At 44.3% G+C, this 23515-nt stretch overlaps 1 protein-coding gene across 4 annotated transcripts in view; it reads right to left on the reverse strand.

Annotated features, from left to right (window-relative positions):
- The window catches only part of LOC102212156 (alpha-actinin-4-like), a 52026-nt gene that overhangs the window by 15824 nt on the left and 12687 nt on the right, over window positions 1–23515 (reverse strand). For all 4 annotated transcript variants that reach the window (XM_005737427.2, XM_005737425.2, XM_005737426.2 and 1 more), the window contains exons 2-3: window positions 1599–1713; window positions 1016–1135 (exon numbers count right to left, since the gene is read on the reverse strand). In XM_005737427.2, the coding sequence (XP_005737484.1) occupies window positions 1016–1135; window positions 1599–1713 (235 nt within the window). The remainder of the gene's footprint in view (window positions 1–1015; window positions 1136–1598; window positions 1714–23515) is intronic.

The raw sequence follows: 23515 nt of genomic DNA on the forward strand, positions 1-23515 counted from the left end.
GCTTAACGATGAAACGTCTCATTAGAAAAGCGTGTAAAGGAATCAGGGTCCATGTGACATGTAGGAAATGAGAAGGAGCTGACACAATGCAGTGTGTGTGAAGTGACCCTGTAGTGTTATTGTGCCGACACTCACAACTTCAGCTGTGAACTGAAGCATGTTTTCAGCACTTTGTGGAATTAGCATTTGGGGGGGAAAGACATGACCACTGAAGCCAGCCTTCAAGCCCCTCCCCCAGTTTAGCAGACCAAACAACTGCCAGGTGGTGTCACCAAGATGGCTGCTGAGTGGAAAGACCTGCTTCTGCGAGGACTTGGTAAAAGTGTCACTGCGCATCAAATCAATCGCATGTGAAAGTTCACAGCTGACCACGTCACCTGTTACGGAACGACTTAAATGTCTTATCAGGGAAATTATGGAGAGCCAGGAGTGACAAAAGGAATTAACTAAATACACTTAAATACACCATTAAATAATTAATTAAATGCTCGTTCATTACATTTAAAACATTTAATAAATTATTTAACGGCATATTTAATTCATTTTGGCCCTCCTGGCCCTCCTTAGAAAATACAGTGTCTTTAAATAAATACAACTCAACTCTTTGGAGTGAGGGAAATTTTGGAGCGTGAGTACCAACAAACCGTACCTACACCTCATAGTCTGAGCCCTGTTTGTCCGGAGCTCCCTGACACTGTTGAATACCACAGCACAGCGAGCACAGCTTTGATAGAAAATAAGGAAAAAAGGAAAATCTGCGTCTACATTAAAAGGCCTTATTAGTTTTAACGTCTTCCTGCTTTGAATCGCTTTCACTCACATTACAGCTGCAATTAGTGGCTCCCATTTAAGGACCATTAATGAGCCGAAGCTCACCACCAAGTATAAAATCACCACGAATGTTCCCTTTCAGCCACGCTTTCAAACATTTAAGCGAACCGCTCCGATTAGATCTGCAGTTAGTGAGAGTTTTAACTTCACACTCGTGCCGGCAGTGACGTGAATGAAAGCTCACCCTCTGCTCCAATAGACACCAGCTTGACTCCCTTGCTGGCGATGAAGTCCAGGGCTTTGTTTACATTGTTGATCTTGTGGACCCTCATCTTGCCTCTTTCAGGTTTGGGTAACCGTTCGCCTGCAAACACACAGGAACAGAGAAAAGAGCCACTTAGCTGAGGTTGAGCATGTTTCCACGGGCAACATTCAGGGAGGTTTAAGTTACAGCAGTGACGCCGGCTTCACTTGAAACTGGAGTGAGTTTGAAAAGGAAGCCACATCTGAACCCAAACGCCATTAGTGAATGACAGCAGCGCTAACACAAACAGCTCCACTGCTACAAACCCAAACCCACTGCTGTGTCTTTAAATGCCTGCGATTAATACTGATGTCGGAAACTGGGCGACGACACCCCGGAGATGCTGTGCATCGTCAACATCTGAAAATATTTTTCCCTCTCATTGAGACCCACAAGTTGTTCTGCGGCTTCTGTGTGACTCACTCCAGAAACACTTCATTATTGCAGACGTTTAATTAAAAACTTGTACACCCGCCCTAATTTTCTGACAACTCCGGCTCTCTGAGGTCGGACGGTGACTCACCGGAGATGACCTCGAGCAGCAGCATGAGTTTGAGCCCATCCCTGAAGTCCTGCTCGATGTTTTCGATCTGCGTGCCGGCCTTCCGCAGGTGGGAGTTGCACCACGCCGTGAACGTCTGCGCGAGAGCAAAGGAGGGAGAAAAAAAAAGACAATTGGGGTTATTTGCAGCCCGGGTCAAAATATTTGTGTAGCTTTTATAATAATAAACCACTTTGAATAGTGAATGAAAGAAAATGAAATTCAATGGGCAGGAAGGGAGGTCAGGGAGACACTTTGATAAGACAGGAAGTGCAGGGAGAAACACGACGTGAAAGTTTAACTACATGTCACACACGAAGATGTGGAGTTGGCATTTCAGTAGCAAAACACTTCATGCATAGTTACCCTACAAAGTCGTTTAAGCTAAAAAGACAGAAAACTAACCAACCCAGCCCCATCTTGGCTCTCAGTGTCTGACGCTGCTGTCATTAAAAGGTCAGCACACAATGCCAACGATCTACTTTATTATTTTTACTTGTAATCAGACGGACATCTGAGTAAATCAGCAAATCATGCACATCCACCACTGCTTGGAAACCGTGTATTGGTTTTTCTGGTTAGCCGTCATTCTTTAAAAACACATTAGAGGTAGGCGCGCGACTGCAGATCCTGCAGCACTTTTTTTTTTTAAACAAAATTTAGTCACATCACTCTCCAAACATCTCAATTGCAGCACAACATCAGACTGTCTAACACACTTGGACGCATTCATCTGTTACATGACTCATTATGCAAGTTGGGGAAAGTGCGTAAAAATGCCAAGAGACTAAAATACATGGAGGTCGAGCATGCACACTTTCAGCAATGGTGCAAGCAGAGATTGAGGTCAGTATTTTTTGTTATTGTTCAAAACAGAAAAACTGTAATTTATGTACTTGAGAGATTAAAGAGGCAGTTTTAAGCAACACGAAAGCTCTGGAGATGAAATGTAGGTGTAGCTTTACGAGGAACTGTCCAGTAGGAGAAGTGACGGTGACAGGGAAGACCTTCCAGCAGGAAGGGTTTGACAATAAAGACATAAGGGAAAACAAAAGGAAGCACAGCAACAACCTGTATGTTAGTGCTGAATAAAGTTTAACAATAAAAATAACTGAATCCAGCTTAAAGTCGACCCATCTCCAGAACAGGCCTCACTTAACTCATACTGACTCATACCTTCTTCTGATTGGCTGACACATGCAAACAGCAGGTTTTTTAAAGTGGGTGGAGCTTCTATGCTCACAGTCAGAGTTGTGTGCCCACATGACCTACATGTTATCCCCCTTTACCAAGCAAGAGCCAAGACAGGCCATGTTTAGTGTGAGCACCCATCAGTCTAGCAGTGTTTGTATCTATGTGCAAGATCATTAAAATGGCAAGTGCTCGTTAAATGAGAAATATTGGGAAGTTTATTTTTGTAATATGCTGAAAATGTCCCAAAGCTCAGAGAAATAACTGGTGCACATGTTTGTTTAAAAACTAAATAACCTAAACATCTAAGCATGAAGCAGTCTAATCCAAGTATGTGCATCAGCGCACTTGGAAGGAAGCACAAAATCCAGAATGTAAACTGAGACTCAGACGGGACACACAACAGACACACAACAGACACAACTTTGATAACTTCCCATCTTTAAAAAGGGACTTGTGCTCATTTCCAGTATGTCTGCATATTCAGCCTTGTGTCTACAGTAGCTTTGCATGATTCACAGCACAAACTCATTCTGATTTGTCTCAGACCATCTTGCACTCTTCCTGAAATGAGCTGTTAAGCTCCTCCCCTCTGACGAGCCAGCTTTCTTCTGATTGGCTGCCCCTCGTACAAGGAGGGTTTAAACATCAGCTCACAAGGATTACGTCAACAAATGGTGATATCAATTTTCAATCTGTGGTCATATTTAATGAGCCTCCACCAGAGTTAACAGTTTGTATTTAAAGTCTATCAGCCCACTTCACCCACCCACACTTCCTTTACTCCATGTCTCCTGAGCTGTGTGTTCATAAACATTATGACAGGGTGCTGCTCGCCGCCCTGCCCCTTTACCCGCTATCCCACTGTGGATACTGGCACAAAGCACCCATTGAGCCTCTTGGATAATGGCACCCTTCAGCCCCCAGTACACTCCCTCAGCCCGCTCCCTCTGCCTCTCCCTGACCCTCCCCCAGACCGCCCGATACCAACCCCCTCCACCCGACACACACAATTACACAGAATGAGGCCGAGGACAGAGAGGAAGGAGGAGGAGGAGGAGATACATTTCACATAAACAAACGGACATACAAACAAGGTTGGTGGGCAGGAGGGGGAAGAGTGACAAAAGACAATGCCCTCGCTAACACACAATGCAGGAGGAAGTGGCACTGCAACGACAGGAAGTTACAGCTCGGTTTAACACAGAGCAGACAATCAGAGCGAAGATGCATTCATCACTGGACGCGGCTGTCAGCTGTCACCAAGACGCCGCACCGGAGCCACGAAGCCGGCAAACTGTCGTCATCCAAACATATCAACAGTTTACTCATTTTCTAATCTTTCTCTGCAACACATTCCAGCTTTTGAGAGCGTATTTCACCTCGCGCTCACTCAACGTTTCACAGTTTGAAAATACTTTACACAATGCGCCTTGCAAAGCCCATTTCCCATCATTCATACAGGGCTGATGTCTGGCATTCCTTACCAAGTGGTGCACACAACATCTACAAGCGCACACCTGTGCTTTGCAAAGTAAAAGAAAGTAAAAGAAAAAAAATGGAGAGTCTCCATTTTCAGCCATTTCTACAAACGTTTTATTCAGTCCACCTTAAACTTAACAAATGTACTTCTGGGCACCCGAGTAAGTGCAGTGCCGTGTTAGAGGCCACATTCAGGCTACGAGCTGTTCTCTCTGCTCCACTCTGTAAAGTTACTGTATAGTTGACTGAAACTAAACCAAATCCAAGTGTAGAGAAAAAAAATACACTTTTAAACCAAAACTAAAACTAGACTTTAGAAATAACAGAACTCGAGCTGCTGTGCATGTGTCGTGTGATAGTCTGAGACGCGTTTGTACTGAAATAACTGCTCTATGTTCTCACTGCGGACAAACAGCACCTATAATAGCAGTGAAAAGGAACAAGAATGCAATACCGAACTGAGCTTGTACTAAAAAGAAACCAGGAAGCCCATAAAAGACACTATATGATCTTTCTCAGTTCTAAATTTAAAATAAGAACTAATTAAAAACACCACACACACACACACACACACACACACACACACACACACACACACCTGAATGGCTGATTCTGTGAGGATGTTTTACGTGAATGTGTTCTCTATTCTCAGTGCCTTAACGAAACCCGAATCTGAGTTCAAAACCTGAAACAGTTTTCTGAAAGAAGTTGAAAATAATAAAAAATAAGAGCTGTACAGAAAGTTCAGACGTTTCTAAAGTTCATGACTGTCTAATGAGTTTCTCAAACACATCTGGGCACGCTGATGTTTCATTTGTTTTAATCGGCTTTGGTTTCCTGTTACAAATGACTTCCATCTCTAGTGAGTTGAGAAACTGTAACCCGGGACGTTTGATTCTCGTTTTTCATTGGTTAGCATGTGTGAGATGCACCTGGGCAGGTGGAGAAAAATGGCGTCTGTGTTGAAGCAAACTGAAAGGCAGTGATGGTCTTCTCCTCTATATACACACTAAAAAAAATAAAAGAGCTCCATTGACAGTAAAGTCTATTTTGCTGATGTCATCATTCTTGTGACAGCAATCACTCTACTGGCAAAGTAGCATTCGTGGCCTTCCTCCAGGGTCAAAGGTCAGACCTCAACAAAGCACTGAAGGACTCTTCAGCCTGCTTTATCTGAATTTAAAACAGGCTGGTCCATCAGGCTGTTGCGTGTCTGTCATAGTTCAGGTCTTGTTTTGTTTTTTATAGTGGACACACAAAGCCTGCCTCTGGCTGCCCGAGGCCATTCACTGACAGCAAGGAGTGGAGCTGCTGAGAGGATCTTACAGGCCGATGTGAACCACGCTGAGAGGACACTATGCAAGAAAAAGCAGCTACAAGAGCTTTGCCGTCCATTCACCAGCAGGCTGATGAAAGTCCACTGAACCTAACCAGACATGTATCGTCTAACTCTTGGATGACATTTAAATGAGCGTTTAAAATGCAAAATGTCAAAAGCGGCTTGCACATTTGCGTCTTTTATCCCCACAGTTGGGCGTCTTTCATGCCAGCGGAGCTGGGTGTAGTGTACTTGAAGGACTGGCTAAATTTAAAGGTAACAGAGTGCCAGCGAAGCCTGTTAAACCTGTCTGTGTTGCCACACACAGCAGATCAGATCAGAGGATTTCTGACCTGAGCCGAGGACACGGATAACCAGCTGACCGCCATGCAGGTCTGAGATGAGTAATGCTGGATCTCCGTGGTAAGACGGTTTACTTTTAAAGGCATGAGGGCTCTTATCCTCTACCATCTATTACATAACTTTAGCAGTATGTGTTGGCTTACTGCCACTCTCACCTTTACATGTTACCAGAGTAACAGAACTATGAAACTATGTAACAATATAGATTTTTCTTCGTCCCATTTATTCCGCATTTTAGCCCAGAAACAAAAATATCCGTTAGTGAGTGTTACCATCAGTCGTTTATCCTTCTACCACGCCATCTTTAATGAACGGTAACTTCTTTATTCATTTAATTAAAACTGATGGGACATTGCAGACAAATACTGTCATCAGCTGTAGGGATTCATCAACCCCACTGAGTCGCCAATCTATTTTTCCTGAACCAACAACTCCAGTGTCTGATTTTGGTGTGTGTGTGCGTGCAGCCGAGTCATCAGTGTAACCCTCAACAGTCTCTCATGTGCGAGGCTACAGGGTCAGAGGACAAAGCAGAAATTCATGCATGTGAGACAAGTGAAAGCATGCAAGCTGTGCACAGCGATGCTGTCCATCACCCTCGTGTACATGCACCACTCCTTGGACAGGAATGTTTTTAAGAGACCAGAATTCAATATCCATCTGCATCACCTACACACACAAAAATTCCAGTTTTGCTGCCGACTTCAACTCAACTTCAAGCGTGCACACACACACACACACACACAGCAATTATCTCCACACCCTTCTTCTAATGAACGTGCAACTTTCTGACTACATACCACACACACAGCAGTGCGTGTGTGTGTGTTTTCTATATCACACACCCTTTTTCTTCCCAAAACTGATGAGCTCACTATTAAAGCAACCACACACACACACACACACACACACACTCTCCATCAGTCTCGTACCTGCTGGGGTCTCATGATTCATGTATTTCACATCTCACACTCTCATGATTAAGACCCCTCCTCTCGAAACACACACACAGTTTATAAATATACACGGAGAGCCTATGCAGAGGTGGTGAAACCACACACACTCCATGTCAGTTAGATTTTCTCACACCCTCCTCCTGTACCGGCAGCAGTCAGCGAGTAAAACAGGCTTCCAGCCGGGCAGGCTCGGACATGCAGTGAGGTGAGCTCAGAGGAGGAAACAGAGCTGTTTGGTGGCAGAAACGCTGAGCTGATGTGCAGTTAACCATCCGATAACACGACTGTTACGTCTAGAGCCAAGCATGCGTTGAAGTGTGAGGCTCAAACATCAACCGATGGTTCTTTGCTTTCCGTGACTTCACAGATAGTTTTACACCTTTTGTAGCAGCGGCGTTCACCTGCTGCACCGTTTCTCCTGCACAAATCTATGCCCAAAATCAAAAATCACTATTATTTAACTCACTGATTTAATACAATACAAATCAACTTTTTAAATTAAAAAGGGGCTGAATTTAAAACCTGCTAAAGCCCGGGGAGGGTTTGGACTTCTAAGCCTGCGTTTGCAACCTAAAAGTCAAATAAATAATAATAATCACTATTTTTATTATTAGAATAATTCTCGTTTTAGTATGGATGGAGGCCAAAATGGTAACTAAATGTAACTGCTCATTACTCATTTTTGCATCAACAGCTCTGTTCATTAAAACCCTGAAAAGAGGAAATGGAAAAAAAGCCAGCACGACTTGGAGAGATGAGAAAGTGACTCAGCAGTACAGCGATCAGCTGTGTCAGCGTGAGAATTGCTAAAATATCGCATGCTGTTGCATCCGGTTTGCAATGATAGTTAAGGTAAAGATGCTCTTCCTTATTTTCTGAGTCATGTATAAACTGCAGCAACTGCACATCTGAAATATGGAGCAAAGATTTAAGTAACGGGGTCGGCGTATGTACGAGTATCCTCCTGAGCCACAAGCGCCGGCTTCAGGCTGCTCTAGATGTTTTTCTTCCAAACCGTTCAGCTCATCTCAGGCGGCGGCTGAACCGAGGGGCTGCACAAAGGCCCAGTGTGAGACAAACGGCGCTTATTTTTTAACTGCGAATCATGCAAAGTACTCCAGCAGAGTCCAAGAATAAAAATAAAGAGAAACGAGCAGAATAGGTCCACTTTAAAGGGGTTATACGTGGACCTGCTGGCAGGAGGTACGACCTCAAGGAACTTGGACGGCCCCATAGAAGTCTGGACCGGCTGTACCAGACTCTGCTGGGCCAAAACCATGCTGGCCTGGCCCTGTGAATAAAGCTCAGTAACTAGTCTGGCCTGGCCTGACACAAGGCCTCCTATTCTTAGATGCACACCAATTAAAAAAGGGCTGTGGCGTGTGACACAGCAGTGCTGCTACTGCTGCACACACTTCCTCCACTTTGTCCGTGTGACAGTTTGCTTTGTGTGTGAACTCAATGAGTAAACAATCTGAATGTACATGTTTATTCTGTCAACACATACGGACCAAAAACAACAAAGCCTTCATTTAAGAACATCAGGACAGCCGTGCTGCAGTCAGAGTGGGAAACTGTGCCGTCCCACAGGAGCCACGGTCGGAGGAACCTGGGAGTGTTCCTAGTTTGAGGACTAAGACAAGTGAGAAGGAGGAACCAGCCTGAAGCTAAACGAGTGAACAGCTGTTTGCAGATCAACACTTTCCTGAGGCTGATAGAAACATTCAGACAACTGGCAGCATCTCCGACTGTGAAACAACAAACGATAAAGATCAAGTGGGATGCAGTGCCAAAGCCAGGCGTAACGCTTCTACAGGCAGAAGGAAAGCCGGCCGAGATGCTCGCAAATACGCGCGGTCACCGGACTTCTGCTAATCGTGACAGCGAAGCAGAGCAAGAACAGAAGGACGACGGAGCGGAGCCCTGCTGCAGAGGTTCCTCCGGTCTCATTATCCTCTCAAGTCTGGACAGGTGATCATTAACATGTGTGCACACACACAAACACACACAGACTGAGGCAGCCTCCCTCGTGTGCTGACAGGTAGTCAGTAATGTAAGGACAATCTTTCACCACGGCGCACACACACCTCCCAGAGGGAGACGACAAACATGTAATTGCCGTGCGCTTCTTGGCCGGCCTAATGCCCCCTCAGATATGCCATTATGTGAGTCAACAGCTCAACGCCAACTGTTTTCAACAAGCACCATCGCTTGCGTTCAGTCAGACACACAGACTCTCTGGAGGGGCCTTAATATAGCAGCTAACAGAAACAAAGGAAAGGGAGGATTAAGGAGAGGAGGTTAGGAGGGGAGGGCAGAGGAAATGGAGAGGAGGGGGGTGCAGGCGAAGATCAAGAACGGGAGGAGGAATAAAGAGGCAATAAAAATGTGGGAAAAGATGGAAAAATGTTGCTAAAAAACAGAAGAAAGACAATCTTGCATCTGATTTTGCCCACAAGAGGCTGAAACAAAACAAAGTCTGAGCTTCAGATGGTGCCACTTTATCCATCTATCCCCGGATTTAAAAAAAGCAAACAAACAAACAAACAAAAACAAAAAAACAAAAAAAAAAACACCCCTAATTAAAAAGTAAAGTAACTTTACCATTACAGTGAGAAGCTAAATGAGGGTCACAGATGGGTGAATGTGGGATAAGAGGTTTAAAAAAAAAAAAAAAAAGCAATTTGGTGGGATGAAAGCTGAAGAGGACGATAAACAGATATTTATGAGAAACAAATGAATAGAAAATTAAAGGATGCAAGAAAAGCAAATAAATGAATAAAACGTTTTATTTGAAGTTTCCCCCTCCTCTTCAGGAAGCACAAAAGTCCCGCCCGGGCCTTCGTGGACCTGAGATCTCTGCCGCCACAGGACAGAGGCTGAGATCATCGTCATTAACCAACCGGAGCAGACTGAGGAGACTCTCCCTCCACAGGGAAATGCACACTTACAGTTTTAATCTCTTACATGGAACGAGCATGTTTCCCTGAAACAATCAGATGTGCCCCGCACGCCAAGAAACAATCTACTTCAAACGAATTTTGTTTTACACCAGACGACGTCTTCGATTTACAGGCCAGATTCCCCTCAGTCCTCCAGCAAGCTGTGCAGGAATCTGTCCACTTAAAAAAAAAACACGCTGCATTATTAATGACCACTTAGTCTGATTGGCTGGAAGTCTGGACGCGGGTTAACCTCATGGAAGAAAACCCAATAATAAGAAAAAGTAACGATGAGGAATTATTATTGGATCCTTTTTTGAAAGGATTTTCAAAAGCTGAATTTGTTTCTGCAAAGGTGCCACACAACTCCCTTCATAACGACTCTGCAGGGTCTTTGTGTGTGACTGGCTAATGTTAGCCGTCTGGCTCAGCTCGCTTTCACTAATTCAAGTCACAGGAGCAGGTCGTCTCCTCTTGTGCTTGTGCAGTTGGTGCAATTTGGAACATTTCTGGAGTCATTTGACAATAATATGACCTGCTGTCACAGCTGTGCTACAATTTTTTGGAATGAAATTCTATTATTTTATTAGTATTTATCAGCCAAATCGGCATTAATTTGCAGGTGTTTCACATCTAGTTAATAAGATAACTTTCTGGCCCAAATGCAGTCAGTGGTCCAAAGAACCAACATCTGGGCGACTGAAATGCTAAGCAGAGTCCTGAGATCCACAGATTGAGTCATGCATGCTCCATCAAAAGTGTGAGTGAAAAGAGTAAGATGCTGCTCGTCTCCCTGCAAATAACATTTTACCCCCCAACAAAAGCAAACCACATGTAAATGTCACTTCTTTGCAGCTATGTAAACAATGATGAGTAACACAGCTGCAATGCAAACTCAAACTACACAAGTTGCATACAGCATAACGTATAGCAGGGTGCAGTCAAGCTTCTGAGTATGCATCATCTGACATTCTGTTATGCAACAGTTTCTTTTACAGTAAAGGGACTTAACGTCACTCTGATCCAAACTACAATTCCAGTTTTAAAAAAAAAAAAGATAAATGACGACATGTTCATTTATCTGCAGCAGGAAGTTTCCCAGCAGCTGCGTGGAGGCTTTCCTTTTATGAGAGGAAACTTTCAAGGTAAAGAGAAAGGAAAGGAGACAGGAAATAAGGAAGAAAAGGGAGGGAAGGGGGCAAAGTGTCAAACGATGTGGCTATTTATTCATTTATTACGTCTCTTCCTGTCTTTGTTACTCAGAGTCCTTCCACGGGTCAGGTTGCACTCACACACAGCCTCCCCGACCTATTTTAGGATCAGTTGGGTCCCCTTACGATAACAGGGCCGCATTTTTATACACAACAGGAACAACATTAAAATATTCATGCAGTAAATAACTGTAGCTCAGGATTTTCCAGCTGGTCTCTGACTCCATGTTGTGAAAGATGTTGGTTTTATTTCTCGCTGACAGAAGGGGAAAAAAAGGAGAAGTTGATCAATCCAGAATTTTTATTTGCAGTCATTCCAACTTGAACCATCGTATCACTCGGCACACACATGGCATAATACCACACTCCCATTTTAATGGTCTCTTGCCCATTGCGTCTGCATATTTACACATTATATGAGGCAATACTGTCCAGCTGTGTGTCAATAAAGACTGCTGGTGACTTGGGCAACGAATCACACAGGCCATCGTTGCACAAAGACATGGTGACACAGCAGCGGCCTGCAAAGAGAATATGGGGCTGATGTGGTTGGCATTTACGTTTCAGGGCTTTGGCTGACGCATTAGGCCGCCATATAAAAGTTTGGGGTCTTAAAATGCTTTTGAGCCATGGAGACTTTTTCCAAACCTCCTGCGATTCTTTGAGCAACTCCTTCCTTTTTGTTCCGCCCACACTGCAGGAACTGCAAACTACTCTGGAACCTGGTTTTTGGGGACTATTTCAGGTCCTACTTTAAGTCCGTTACACTTTGGCACATTGGTCGAAATCGGATACTGCCAAAGACTTGATGGCCGAGTGCCAGTTTATTAACCTGACGTAACATTTAGGACCACAAATCCAAATATTAAAAACACACTCCGTTAGCATTCATCAACATCAGCTGTGTAAGTAACAAGTAGATCTACTGAAGTCCATTAGGCCCATAAGCATCAGAGGAAACATCCCTTTGACTCCACATCAGTTTTTACATCATAGGAAAGTTAAGCTAAAGTCCACACCAACCTGTAGCTGCTTCACCTGGGCCACACAATTATCGCAATACTGTTACAGCGGGTGGAGCGAACATTCAATGTGAACCTGTCACAGCGTTGGGTTTAACCAGTCTTCTGGTTCAAACTCTGCTGTCAACATGAAACCCACAAGAAGCACCAAACCCTCAACGGTTAGCAGGCTGTCACATTAGTGATCGTACTAGCAGTGTAAACGCACAATAGCAGAAGTTTAAAGCAAAAAAAATTTAATATAAACGGCTTCTTAAAAAGACAGCAATTAGTTTTTTAGAGAACTTTTCTTCTTGTCTTCTAAATTTAAAACTAATAACAATCCAAAGTCTGTGCCATCACTGTGGCGCTTAAAAGGCTACGATAAAACAACTACTGGTACTTAGACGGAAACAGCTGAGTAACTTGCAGTGAAGCAATAAGCTGGTGGAGTAGTCGAGAGTAAACACCACCCAGTTTGTTAACAATAGGCATCAATGATTAACGGAAAAATGGAAAACCATTCAATTAATATCCAACTTCCATCCGGTCCAGAAAGTTACACATTATTAAGTTCCACCACGTAAGCAAGATTTTTCCAAGTTCATCCCACAAGGAGTGTCAACGGAGACGAGCTGAAGACGAGCGAGCAGAGAATCATGTTCTGTTTGTTCAAATAAACCAGTTTGTGTCACAGACTTTAATTCTTTGGTGACAGCTCATAGCAGGAGGCGGCCGCGCGGGGCGACATCTAATGAGGCTCTTCCTGGGTTTAAATGAAGGGACGAGCGGCGATGAGAGACAAAAGGCTCCCAGAGTGGGCTTTGATCTGCTCTCCAGAACAGGAGACCAACCAAACTGGATGAACCAAGCACACAAAGCACGAGTGTTTTATAGCAACTGAGCACACAAAGAAAGCGAACAGATTTATTTGCACCAAATGTTGTGCATTATTGCTTTCCAGATGTGTCTGACTTTTTTCCCCCGTTTGCAGCAGGAGATAAAATTATCCAGATAGGAGAGGGAGGAGGAAAAAAATACATTTTTGTTGTCTCAACTTTGCGGCACTCGCTCCAGCGACTCCACCCTCTTCAGCTGGCAAAACAAACCACAAGCATCTCTGCAAATTTGCTTTTTTTCATGCCTGAGACTGCAGAGTGGTGACAGGATGACGGGTAAAGGTAAGGAGCGGGCTGAGAGAGGCACGCTGAATCAAAGGCGACTGTCAGCTCTGCTGCACACAACAGATGCCAGGAATGCCTGCTATGTTCTTCCTCCCTCAAACTCCCTTTCTAACAAATCTTCACTCTCTCCCCGTCTCCTTCCTCCTTTCACCATCATTCTGGTTCATGTCAGCTTGTTCCTGTACACACAAATCACTTGACAGTGAGAAAAGCTCTTGTAATGCATCCTTAAGAAATCTCGGTTGTGCAACTAGCTGTTTGGCAACACAGCATCGCTCAGATTTAAATGGAGGACATAAAAGTGGGCTATTAAACATGATCACATAAACAGTTCAGTCCAAACAGAGAGTCAGTGATATCTGGTAAAAGGCCGAGATGATCACAAGGTGGAGCTGGGGCTGCGGTTTCTTTACGTTCCTGTAATTATCAAAGTGAAGGACCTCTCCAGCAAGCAAACGAATCCAAACACTCCTTCACAAATACGTTAACAGAAACTCATGAATGGAAAACAAGATCAAGGCAGACCTTACAACCTAGGCGAAAAGTAAAAAAAATTTTTTTTTTTTAATGTAACATTTTGGTTTTTTTATTAATGTTTTCATGATAAAAGATTCAGGCCAGTAATCGAAACATTTTTTGGTATTCATCCATTCTTACAGAAAATTAAGACGTGAAACTAAACCATGGATTTCTTACAGATCTTCATAAAAAGGATAAACGTGAAATAAACCCAAATGTGCAAAAGATGATCATCATCTTGAAACATAGTGCTTGTTTACACCGATTTAAGAGGACCTTCAGAGCTGCCACAACAAAATTAGAGCATCTGTGCTGAATCTGGCACAGAGCAACAAGCACAATGACCACAGTGCCACACACACACACACACACACACACACACACACGTCAGAGGATTTCTGCAGCTGAAAGGAAAAACATGGACGTGTGTGATCAGCTCACAGAAGCGCTGAGAGGAGATAAATGGCATGAGACAACAATCAGATTCACAGAGAGCGACTCAGCCTTACTTGGCATCAGTATTTCCCCCTAATTGTGTGTCTGTTTTTCTCATATCACACCATCACTTCTTTTTCTCCTCAGCCAATCAGCAGCCAGCTAACCCACTTCCTGTCTTTAGAGGCGCAGCACAGGAAACGGGGGGTGGAGGATGTCCATGCTAATTCTCCAGGAATGCAGCAGAAGAATCCAAGCGTGCAAATGTAAAACATTAACCGGAGAGCTCGTCAAATCGAGCATCTGAAGTCGCGTCCTTCTGCCCACTGACACATCTGAAGGAGGGTGAGCTCGATGAGAAGGACGCTCGGGAAGTTGTAAAGGCCGCGATGAGTCAAAAGGAGTGGCCCGGCTCACGTAGAGAGTGAACTCACTGAGAAAGAGGCGACTGGGCTGCATTCAGCAGATCTCTGGGACGCTGAATCCCAGAATCCCTTAAAGAAAGTTGACTGTGCGTGAAACCTTACAGGCTGAAAACTACAATCTCGCGTGTCCAAACAAATCAACGCAATGATTTCCAAAAAGCAGGAGACACCCTCCGCCTCTGACTGAACACCATTCTTCACTTTTGGGAGGCCACACCTCAGGTGCACTACAATGCTGTGCAATAACGGCAGGTGTTGCAACGACTGACATCATTTTACAATCAGGGGCGTTAAAAGACGCCCAAGAGCTGCCACCGAATGACTCAGCCAACCTCCTTATCCTGCAGTGCATGACCTGAGGAAGTTTGACTTTATGATGTCAGGAAACATTTCAGAAGCGTGACACATCCAGCAAACACCTTGGCCAAAGTTTCTATAGTTTCAGTATCTTCAAGACTAAATACGCAGAGCTGAAAACGAGCACAATAGACTCAACGAGAGCTGCTTTCTTATCCTGTAGCAGATACGGATCCCGTTCAGGCGCCTGCTCAGGCCAAGGCGGGGTTTGTGGATACACCTGAAATCTATCGTACCTCCACACGTTCAACTGGAATCTCGTGGAAAGGCGACCGAGAGGAGTTTAAACACTTTTATGCTCAAGGGAAGTGACCTTGACCCTTTCTTTCCACTAAATCTGACACCTTATGTTCCTCCTTCAAGTTTCAAGACAAATAATGACTCTTGCACAGCGACACGCTGCTCAACCTGGCTGCAGATCAACTACAATTATCACAAGTCAATAGAAGGGAAGGGAAAGAAGAAAGCACTCAGGCCTGTAACTGTTTAACAAAAGTTTCCTTTGACCTTGGAGTTGATTTTTTTTGTCTTGTAGCGTAAACCTGTGGGTGCTTGCACCCCCCCCCCCCCCCCCCCGCCCCGCTATTTTCCACACGTCCAGCTGTTCTGCAGGAGCTGGTTTGAGCTGCCAGAGGCGCAGCCGGTAGCCAAAGTGGTGTTCCCCTTCGTTCACCATTATAAAACCCGAGTGCTCTAATCACTGAATGAGCTGAGGTCATTATTATTACACACCCACTTTTCTCTTTGTGTGTCTGTGTGTTTTTACACAGTCCAAAATCAGGCGTTTGGCAGGCCTGACAGCAGTTGGCAGGGCAAAGCGTCAGCTGTTTGTGTCGGCCTTTTATTAAAACCGCTGGCTGAATCTTTCCAGAGCCCCTCTGACAGTTCTGCGGTTCTGTTGTTGATCAGTTCAGGCAGGAGGAAACTGAATCGGTCCACCAAACATGGCTTTGTTAGAAAGCATGCTGCACAGCCAGACTCACTCAGGTGTCAGTTTCTCCACATTTACAGTTTTGGAACATGTAAATGAGAAAATTAATTAGGCTAATACTTAAAAAATGCCTTCAAAGCAAAGAAAAAGCATTTTCTGAAAATCTATCTGCAGTTGTTACTCAGGAGGCAGAGCAGGTCATCCATTAGGCAGGCACTGAACACCACACTCCTGCTGGGGGACAATCTGAAGGCTCTTTGTTAAAGAAAGAAATATCACATTTATGTGACAGAGGCGTCTGCTGATAATGGTGGTGTGAGGTGCAGGAGAGCACACGTCTCACTCACATCGAGTCAGTGTGGATCAAATCATCAGCAAATACCAAATAATTTAACTCGTTGGGGTTTTTACTAACGTGATGAGATGTTTATCGCCTCCTGGCTCTTACTGCCTGAAAGCTGAATTTCTAGGAACACATGGAAGTTATTTATTGTTTATATCTACAAGGGAAGGTGACTAATAGCCCATAATACTAGGTGCGTACCTATAAATCTGTGAGTAACTATAATGTGCCGCTCTTACAGCAGTGATAGGGAATGATGATCTGCCGGTTCATATAGCAGCGTTTACATTTGTACAACCACTCAGAGCAGCTTGGACGAGCACATAAGGAGTGTTCCCACATGCACGTGCAGCCAGGCACTGTTCTGCATGCAGTGCTCTTTATTGAAAGGTGTGCATTCACTGGTCAAAGTTTGCAACATTTGTCTGTCAGTCACACTAGCAACTAGATTTTTTTGGAACTTGTCACACCTCTGACCACACATAACACCAAATTCTTCCTCATGCATCAACACTCTTCCTCCTATTAGCCGAACAAGCCCCGCCATGTAGCCAAAGACAGCAACCACAATGACTACGACCATCGTGAGTGCAAACACCTTCATTACCTGAAGGCACGTAAAGCACTCAGAAGCAAAAGTTAGGGAGTGCATGATTCGAAGCCCAGTGTTTGAATTATTGATAATATTTATTTATCCATCTTTTATCCAATTTAGGGTTGCTGGGTGGGGGCGGCTGCATGTCTGCATGTCTCAGGACTGTGAGAGGAAGTGACAGGACACAGGAAGCGCATGCAGGGAGAACAGTCCCAGGTGGATTCAAACCCAGGACCTTCTTGCTGTGCAGCAACAGTGCATATATACATGATATATACATGGAGCAATCATCAGCTGCCTTTCCAGGCAGTTCCTCGTGTCGTAGACCGACTCCAGCTCCACTGATGAATTGTAGGTCGCGACATAAACCAGCTTGTCAGTTGGAGAAACAGTCTGCAGAGCTGCTGAATGACATTCAACAATCATTGATGAGTTTAAAATCATCTTAAGAGTCTTAAAATATATATTTAATTAGCTGTTAATGTACCTCAGCAGCTCATCTGAGTAAGTACGGGGCTGTGTGGGGAAACACTGAGTAACCAACAGCTTATTTCTCACTTGAAAAAAGTTGACCAACATTGGTTGCATTAACGAGCGTGCAATCAGTTTTGTTTTTCTCTTCACACCACAGAACCTGCAGAGTGTAATTGTAACAATGACTGAAAAAAGACAACCTGAAACCAGCTGAAGCCTGTTAGAGGAAGTTATTGGTCAGAGAAGAGAAACAATATGTGTGAGAACCAAACTTCACCTTCCTGCTTTTAGAGCTCTTGGTAATGAACATCAAACACAATTATGCCATCACAGTTATCTCACACTTCAGTTTTATTTCTTTTTTTGACACATGTGAAATGAGTAAGCTCTAAACTCTGTGACAAGACAGTTACTCAGTGCTGGGTTATTTTAATCATTAAGGCAGAAAAAACTACAAAGCAGTCAGCTCCCTCCATCAGCTACAATCACACAATCGAGCAATAAAGCCGAGGTCGTGGCAGGATAACCGCCCGGGACGTTGAGCAAACGGGGAGCAGAGCGATGAGCAAAGAGGGGAAATGATGGTGTGTGTGAGGAAAGTCTGCAGACGCTTGATGTCAGAGTGTAATCTGTGCATGTGTGGTATGAGAAGCATGGCATTTCCACACCTATAAATCTTCATAGTTAGCATTTTTATGTTGCTCGTGTGCTGCTGATCTCATCCAAAGACAACTCAGTGACGGCAGCCTTCACCTAAACACACACAAACACACCTCAGACGGGCAACGAACAGAAACGCAAATATTTCTTCTAGCAACAGAAGAAAATATTAAAAGGTGAATCATGTAGCTCGACAGAGATGAAGGACGAATAAAGGAACTCGTGTGCGTGCGTGTGTGTGTGTGTGTGTGCGTGTGCGTGTGCGTGTGTGTGTGCGTGTGAGAGAGAGTGAGAATGTGGCCAAACAGGAGTTTGAGGCCAGCCCAGTTGCCCAGCAGCAGACAGCATTGTCACACTAAAATGCTCTTCCTGCCCCTCCTCCTCACTACATGCTGTGCGCTTTTACCTTATAAGGAAACGCATTTAACTGCCTGTCACCACGACAATGGTGATGTAAGAGGGCAGCAAGGTGCACCCCCCGCCGACACTCACAGGCAAAGAATGGACCTGCATGAAGAGATTTAAAATAAATGATCACACACAGGCGTGCACTTTCCATTTGCAGCTACCTGTGTGTGTGTGTGTGTGTGTGTGTGTTTGTGTGCGTGTGTGTGTTCGACTGCAGGAATGTGAAACATGGAGCCACAGTCCACCTTCTTGTCTCCTCCCTTTGCTTCCTAAGAAGCAACAGAAACAAACAGAAGATAACGAGCAGAAAGACGGGCGCTTAAAGCCGCGGGACGAGAACGAGTTTGGTTGGAGACGTTAAAAAGTTTGCTCCCAACACCCTACTAGTGACAGCAGGCCTGGGTCAACGAGCATGGGTGGCTAAGGGAGTGCACACATGTCCTTAAATAGCCTCGACTCCCACGAACGTTCCTGAGTTTAATATTTAACTTCTTGTTCACTTTTTTTGCTCCTCTGTTAGTTTCAATAAACCTCATCATGAAGAAACACTGAGCTTAGAAAGGAGATATCTGACTAATATGGCAGCCAACGGAACAAAAGAAAAAGCTGGTTACTCGTTAACAAAACAAGGAACACACTCACACTGTCAAACCTGAGCACAATCTAAAGGAAGCGATTAAACACTGTCCTTACAAACATCTGGCTCTGTTAATCAAAGCTAACGTGACAGTGTGTGTGTCATTAGCACCGCTAGCAGCAGTGGCCCTTGTTTCTTGGGAGGCTGATGTTCACACAGCTGTGGGAAATGTGATGATGTGTGGCGGCTGAATGCAAACTTTAAATGTGTCGTGGGCTGTGCTAATCTATGGCATCCAGTCAATCAGTGGCCGACATCACTCTAATCAATGACAGTTCTTTGTCTTCTTTCTACAGCGGCGCAGAGTCGAAGCTCTGGTGTGGTTAAATCACTAACGCCATCTCACTGACGCTGATAGAGTTCAGCTGTGTTACTGCAGCAGGCAGGAAAAAGGATGTGACAGCTACTGATAACTTAATAACTTCAGCACTAACAAAGGAAGTGACGGTACCAAAGATGCAGGAAATACTGGAGCTGAAACCAACACATGGATCATTTGCTGTAAGAGCGATTTAGTGTTTATGTGAGGTGATATATAGTAAACTGAACTCTGACCAAACTGAAACCAAACAGAACAGCTCAAAGTTATAAAAGTCAGCGTGTTAAAAAAGAGATGAAGAATGGAAACGTAGATTTGGGAGGCTGTTCTATAAGAAAAACCAAAATAAAACAGGAAATTCATTTTAATAAATTCAGAAAGAGTTAAATAAAAATCAGATCTCAAAATGTTCAACATGAAATGAGTTATTTTTATGCACCGTCCCCACAGACTGTAGGAACTTCCTGATGCTGAGCTCAGAGGGTCCAAACCTGCACCCAGAGCAGCACATTGTTTGTTCCTCCGAGTTTCCGCTTGTTGATGACCCTACAAGCCACCCACACACACACACCCACACGGTCCCGCTCAGTCACACATTCCTGAGCTCACCCTGCCCTTTATAGTTTTGTGAATCACCAGCACTTTGACTCTGACACACACACACACACTAAGCTGATCCTGAAGCAAATCAGCATGTAAATGGACATTACTGTAAGGAGCCTTTGATCAGAAACACGTGCTTTAACTCGCACATTAAACAAATATGTCCGTCTGCCTTCTTTCATCTGCCTCCGAGTGATGCTGAAAACGAGTCTGTGCATCTGTTGCTTCTGGGCTCGGCTGCTGTATTATCAGGCCGCTCTAACAGCTCCCAGAAAAGCCTTCAGCTGAGCGTCAAAGGTGCTAACAGGGACTAGAAGGAGCGGCCATATTGCTTCCACAGCAATACAAAAACCCGAACGATCAGGCTCCTTCATGAGGTGACCTGAAACATCCCACAGTTCTGCTCCAAGGGTTTGATTTTGCTATAAAAATAAAACTATACACACAATTTAATTCGATCAGTCTCCACGTCAGACACAGAGGCAGCTTAAGAGACAACTGTGTGTGCAACCAGCAGTTAACTTGATAATTACCTGTATTAACCGATTCATTTAAATCTAGAAACTATTGTGAGAGAAAGTTCGGCTCCTCCTTCTCTGGATTTATGTCTTTGCCCAGTTCAACATCTTGTAAACCCAAAATGGTTGCACAGTGGTGATCATGAATCCACACACTCCTCCCACACTAACCTAAAACCTTAAGTTGATTTAATGCAGTGATCCTCATGCCCCAGATACACTCGTGAGGCTGAGCTCTTAAAAAACACACCAGCACACAGTAGACGCAGCACCCCCCTCTGAGCCCCTCAGGGTGCAGGGCTCAGTCAAGGCAGCTACCACTGTGCACAGGTCGGGTCTGTTGGGAGGGGGCTCCGAAAACTCAATGTAATCCTTTTAAAATGACTTTCATATTACAGCATCCCCCACTTGTCCTGCAGCTATGGAGCAGCCAGGATGTGCAGACAGTGAATCAGTGACAGTCTGATCCTCTCGACCACTTTCTCTGTCTGCAGACAAAAGCTGCTTGATTAGAACTGTGTACAAAATCAACACTCACTCATTAAAATTAGGATTACGTTGTATGCAAAAATCAGACGCCTCTTTTAAAACAAACTCAGTTTTTACAAAACGCATTTGAGTCAAATCTGTTAACAGTGGATTATTCTGTGGAGCCGGACACGAGCGACAACCTTCTGAGAAATGAATGATGTGCCAGAAACTGCAGTTCCTCTACTGTCCACTTCAGTCAGTCCCCACAGACTCCCGTATTAAAACTTTACAGTGAAAATAAACACATTTACAGCCTGCTACCCGGTTTGGTTTCTATGGAGACCATCTTCCTAACAACAGTCAGCTGTTTAACTAGAATTAAAACTAAAAGATTATTATGGGTGTAGTTGCTTTGACTGAGAGGTGATGCTGATAAGGCTGCTGGACATCGGCTAGGCTTCATCTTGGCAACTTCAAAGCACTGAACTGGAGCTCCGGGCTGTGTTTGTGGTGCTGGAGCCTTTGGAAACATGCAATGAAACAAACGATACGCCTGGAAGAAGCTGTTGCTTCTGATTTGGTGACTGAAGTTCTATGATTTTAATTTTATGCAGCACAAATGTCTGTGGATGCAGCTTTCCAGCATTAGCTGATAATCTAAATGTGATCACGTCTGGCTTTATCAACACATACGCTGCTGAAAATCACAGCATCAAAAAGATAAATAATAAAAAAAACAAAATCACAGTTCAAACCGACGACTACGCCCATCTTTCATATAGCCTCCATGGCCAGATCCTTCAGTTACACAGACATTCAAACTGTAACATCTCTTTAGCCTGTGGGGAAAATAGTATTTAACACAGCGTTCATATCAAAGCTCCGAGCAGGATGCTTCGATGGTGCTGCACGTCCAAGCTGCCTGGGATGAAAACGCTAGAAGAGCCAGATGCTGAACTTCCTCTTGAACGTTTGCACCTCAGCTGTGTTAGCGTTTATCTGGTTTCCTCCGCTTCACTTGTAAGAACTAAGCCTTGCGTCTCTCTGTGGCTTCTCAGATTTGAACGACCTTTGACACAGATCAAAAATAATCACATCTAAATTTTTGTATTTATGGGCGGCTGCAGCTGAAATCACAATTTACTCTTAATGTTGCCATATTTCATGGATTGTTTAGGTCTGCAACACATTTATTTGTACAGTAATGAAGTCTGAGTGTGTGGGAGGCTGAAGGTGAGAAAGCTGTTTGTAAGATGATGCAAGATTTTTATACTCGAGGGTTTTTTAGCCTTCGTGCCCCCTTTGGGAGTGAGATGCTGCTGGTGCAGACTAAGTGGCATCACAGCTGCTGATAAGCTCGTTTCTTTAAAACCTGTTATAAAATTCAATAAAGAAATCCTAATACATACTTTGGTCATGCAGCTTACCACGGTCGCCATATTAGCACCACAGCTCTGCTTAAGGGCTGTTGCTAAGCAACACAAGAGTACAGCATCTTATTTTTAGAAGGTTTAAAATGCATCTCAGGACCTGATGTCCAAAGAAAAACTATTCTGCTCTTTAAATATCTGCACTTCTGTCCTCCTGTCGTTTTACAAAGCAGAACATCTGGAAATTTGCACCGCTCCGTGTTTGCATGGCTGCCAGACTGAAAGTAAAAATAACGCTTCAGCTTCAGAAAGGCGCTAAAATGTCAGCAGAGAAGCTGTGATACTGCGGTCGTGAGTTCAGCAGGAAATGCTGCGGCTTAAGAATCGAGCCCTCGTGTCTCCACAGCTCTCACAAACACACACCAGATATAAAGCTATGCCACTATGAAGCTACTCCAGAGTATCCTGATGTGTGTTAACTGCACGTGCATGCTGCTGTGTGCTCCCACAGCACTGTGACTCAGAGGAGAGCCAACAGAGGGATCTTTGTTAACTGGGGGGGAACGGTAGCTAAAATAATCCCCTGCAGGCCAGCTTTGATTGGATCAGACAGGATAGTAAGCTCGTGGCCGATGGCGCAGAGGACTTCCCTGACCCACATTGAGACCAGCAGCGAGTGGCGAGTGGTGTGACTGTGCACTGCAGCAGCTGGATTCATATGTTAACTGACAGCTGAAAATACTTTAAGAACAGAAAGTGATGAGAAAAAGACGCCCCCCTGCTGATTTAGCGTCGCTCTAACTACTTAATTGCTTCTGTTTTCTGTATGTAATAATTGTAAGCGTGCATGAAGACAAGTGTGCGTTATTCACAAACGTTTAACGCTGCTAATGTGACAGCTCAGATAAAAACTGGAGGCCAATTATTCCCTGTTGTGTGCTTCCATTCAGTGTACAGTCGGCCTGATCTGCAGGCATTCCCTCCACTCTTTGCCCGCCATCTGGTCCATTAACGCAGGGGCGACACACAGACACAGTATCTGTCTGTCTCTCTGGCCTGACTCAGAGGACTCGTCTGACTGTTTGCGTGTGCGGTGACTTTATATTTAAAAACCACACAAACCTCAGAGCCTTCCTTCCCCTTTATTCACTACTACGACTCCCGAGAGGTGAACTCTGAGCTGCAG

Source organism: Pundamilia nyererei, unplaced genomic scaffold (assembly GCF_000239375.1).
Source record: "Pundamilia nyererei isolate P.nyererei 1_Seehausen unplaced genomic scaffold, PunNye1.0 scaffold00076, whole genome shotgun sequence".
NCBI classification, from domain to species: domain Eukaryota; kingdom Metazoa; phylum Chordata; class Actinopteri; order Cichliformes; family Cichlidae; genus Pundamilia; species Pundamilia nyererei.